The 3,535-nt window shown below is 40.8% G+C and overlaps 1 protein-coding gene across 2 annotated transcripts in view; it reads right to left on the bottom strand.

Annotated features, from left to right (window-relative positions):
- Window positions 1-3,535, bottom strand: part of zgc:172323 (uncharacterized protein LOC564165 homolog) — an 8,828-nt gene continuing 5,293 nt past the window's right edge. The window contains exons 6-11 of one of the 2 annotated variants that reach the window (XM_036564468.1): window positions 2,832-2,966; window positions 2,443-2,553; window positions 1,869-1,979; window positions 1,656-1,780; window positions 504-791; window positions 1-215 (exon numbers count right to left, since the gene is read on the bottom strand). In XM_036564468.1, the coding sequence (XP_036420361.1) occupies window positions 122-215; window positions 504-791; window positions 1,656-1,780; window positions 1,869-1,979; window positions 2,443-2,553; window positions 2,832-2,966 (864 nt within the window). In that variant the 3' untranslated portion in view covers window positions 1-121. The remainder of the gene's footprint in view (window positions 216-503; window positions 792-1,655; window positions 1,781-1,868; window positions 1,980-2,442; window positions 2,554-2,831; window positions 2,967-3,535) is intronic. The other variant, XM_036564469.1, reaches the window with a different exon arrangement.

Genomic DNA, 3,535 nt, shown 5'->3' with positions numbered 1-3,535 from the left:
GGTACAGAGCTGGGAGTGAAGCTGTAAATCATTAGACAGATCAGATGAAGACGGGGCGAATGGGGGGCTCATGTTTGTGAAAGCGTTTTTCTGGGTGGGTTTTCAGAGAGATGAAGTGTGTTCATTCCTCCTCTTCCTCCTGCGCTGCTCCAGTGATGGAGTAGGTTCTCTCCTGCATGTCTCTCTGAACTGTGTCGTCATCTGCTTTAACTGTTCTAGGAGAAAAAACAAAGGCTGGATTTCTCGAACTCAGAAATTGTGCCTTAATTTACAACTTGTTTTTTGTGTTATCACTGCTTTAACACAACATACTGGGTTTCTGGAACAGCTTGTATAATTACAGCTCATCTTTAAGTGCTTTTAAATGTGCTTTAGCAATCGTTCAGGAAAGAAATCTTTATGTAATCAAAACCTGCGTATTAGAAAAAAGTAGCAGTGAGAAAATTTAATTAGTGTGTGATTTAATCCCATTAACTTCCCCGATCTGGATTATACACTGTTACCTAATCAGCACGGTCTTCCTCTCGGTCATCTCCACGGCCTGCTCTTTGTTGTAATCAACGGTGCCGCCTTCTCCGACACCTGCGCCCAGGCCTCCTCCCAGTCCCGCGACTCCCGCTCCAACGCCTCCTGCAATACCGCCTCTGGCCCCCAGAGCGGCAGCAGCACCGAAGGACCCCAGGCCTCCGCCGATGCCAAAAGCCCCGAGTCCACCACCGGCCATCAGAGACATGGTCTGCAGACCTTGGACCATGCTGGTGAGGCGGGAGTCTTCACCTTCAATCAACTTCCTATGAGGAACACAGACAACAGGAAACAGCTAAACTCCGCCCACTAAATCACCACTGTTAGTGAACCCGTCCAGGTCCCCCATGGTCAGTACACTCTAAAAGCCCTTATCTTACATTCTTCTTGTATTTTTTTTAAATGAGCTCTGTTCTGATTGGCTGCCCTGTAGTGAAAGAACAGAGAGATGAAACACTCTTTATAACTTCAGTGTGAGTGGGCGGAGCTAAACTGCTTTCAGCTGAATAGACGGATATGTATAGTCGTGAGTTGGTTCTCGTGGCCTTACAGATTGGGCTGTTTTAGCAGCATAGTTTCCATATATGGACTGAATGGAATGAGGAGTGAGTGATATGTTTAAAGTGTTCATGTATTATTTAGTCCTTTCATTAAAAAAGCGAGGGATGTTTATTTTTCTATGACATTGACCCTTTAAGATGGCTATTCTTACATTTTGCTTAATTGTTTCTCTTTGAAAAAAAAGCAGACAAATTCTGTGGAAAGTGCAGATTTTCAACTCCTAACGCCGACACGTTTGTGTTGGTCAGTAGGAGAAATTTGACTATTATTTTGTGGTAAGAAAAAAAAACATTCTTTACATTTTTGTCATTGAAAAACAGCAGAACCTACCCTGTTAATTAAGAACTAAAATCCAATGTAAAAGTATTTAATTATGTTAATAACTGTGTAATTAATTGTGAACATATCAAAATGGCTTCTGCAGGTTAAAATCTGCAGTTTTAAACTGACCAGTCCAGTTTGCTGGTTCTCTCCTGCAGGTTTTAACAACTGTGCTCTTCATTCTTGCTGCTCTCTGATTCTCTAATTTTCATAATCCCATATTTTAATCTCTCAGTCTGCATTTTTACCTGTACGTGGTGATTTCGATCTCCAGGCCCATCTTCATGTTGAGGAGGTCCTGGTACTCGCGGAGGTGGAGAGCGATCTTCTCTTTGGTGGATTTCAGCTCCTGCTTCAGGGCCTCAATCCTGGCCTGGAAACAGAGAACACCAGATTATGGTATTTCACCACCACCCCCCCCCCAGATTCTGATGAATATGAATTATTAAAATCTCTCTGACCTGCAGCTTCTCCAGCTCCTTCCTGTGTTTCTCCTGCTTCTCGCGGATTTGAGCTTCCAGAGCTTCATTTCTGGTCTTCAGAGACTCCAAGTCGCGTTCTTTACCTTGAATCTATAAATAAACATAAAGTTTAATCAGAACTTTTTAATCCTGGGTTTAACAAAACCTACTTAGACTAAAATCAAAACCACAATACACTGAAAAATATTCAGATATGTCAGATGGGTCAAAAAAGTAAAATCCAATAAAAGCAAAACACTTTGAAAAGCTTTTGTATATTTTTCTGTTAAACATGTTTTCTGAGAAAAATATATAACATGTACTTAATGATTGTTATTACCAGTTCTGACTGGTAATAAAATAAACAGTGGTCTTTGACTTTTGCACAGTGCTGCATTCATTCAAGCACCATTGTTCAAATGGAATAATATTAAAACTACTAATAACAAGAATAACAATAATAATGCAACTATGTATATAAAAATATCAATCATAACAATAATAGTAACATAATTAAATAATTTCCAGCAGATAAAAACATTAATTTTGAGAAAATGTAAAGTAATTAACTCACATCTTTCTTTGCACCTGCGATTTCTTCTCTGACACTTCGGACGGCGTCAACATGCCTTGTGGATTTGTCAGTGAGGTCATCGAATTTAGTTCTGTACCATGAGTCCATTTCCTAAAGAAAAACAATTGACCGTAAAACTGACCGTGATTAGACAGAGACCCGAAATTGGCTGATTGCCTGGCTCAGGTGTGTAACACCCTCAAAAATGGGTTCTTTATTGAGTGGCTATAAATAGAATCATTCCTACTCAAAAGGTTCTCTGCATGGTTAAAAGGTCATTCTGTGTGATTGAAACTCTGCTGTATGTGGTTCTTTACAGAACCTTTTCTAAAAACTGGTACTACACAGAACTGTGGGCTGGCTAGAGATCCAGGACCGTCTCGGCCCACCTGCAGGTTTTTGGTTGCGATGTCTTCGTACTGCAGCTGGACCTGCTGAAGTGCGCCGGCGAGGTCAGGCAGGGCGTAAGCGTCCTGGAGCGAAGTGTGAGCCGTGTAAACCTGCTTCATCAGCTCCTCGATTTCCTGAGAAAACAGGACATTACATTCATTCAGCATGACAATCACATGCTCAAAATCATCACTCACAACAATCACATGCTCAAAATCATCACTCACAACAATCACATGCTCAAAATCAACACTCAAACATCGCTCAAATACATCAAAATCAACACTCACAACAATCACATGCTCAAAATCATCACTCACAACAATCACATGCTCATAATCATCACTCACAACAATCACATGCTCAAAATCATCACTCACAACAATCACATGCTCAAAATCATCACTCACAACAATCACATGCTCAAAATCAACACTCACAACAATCACATGCTCAAAATCATCACTCACAACAATCACATGCTCAAAATCATCACTCACAACAATCACATGCTCATAATCATCACTCACTGGCCTCAAACTCTTGTTCAGCTGTTCAGTTTGTCTAGTTGTCTCAGACCTGCTTACACTGTTTCTGACACTTATGTCTGATCCACAGTTGTGTGCAAAAGTTTGGGCCCCCTGTCAAATTGCATGTTGTGTTGCTTTTCTAAGTGAAGATAAGTTTAAACATCCTCCACAGA

The sequence above is a fragment of the Colossoma macropomum genome, unplaced genomic scaffold (genome assembly GCF_904425465.1).
Source record: "Colossoma macropomum unplaced genomic scaffold, Colossoma_macropomum, whole genome shotgun sequence".
NCBI lineage: Eukaryota > Metazoa > Chordata > Actinopteri > Characiformes > Serrasalmidae > Colossoma > Colossoma macropomum.
This window is presented reverse-complemented; position numbering and strand designations above follow the sequence as displayed.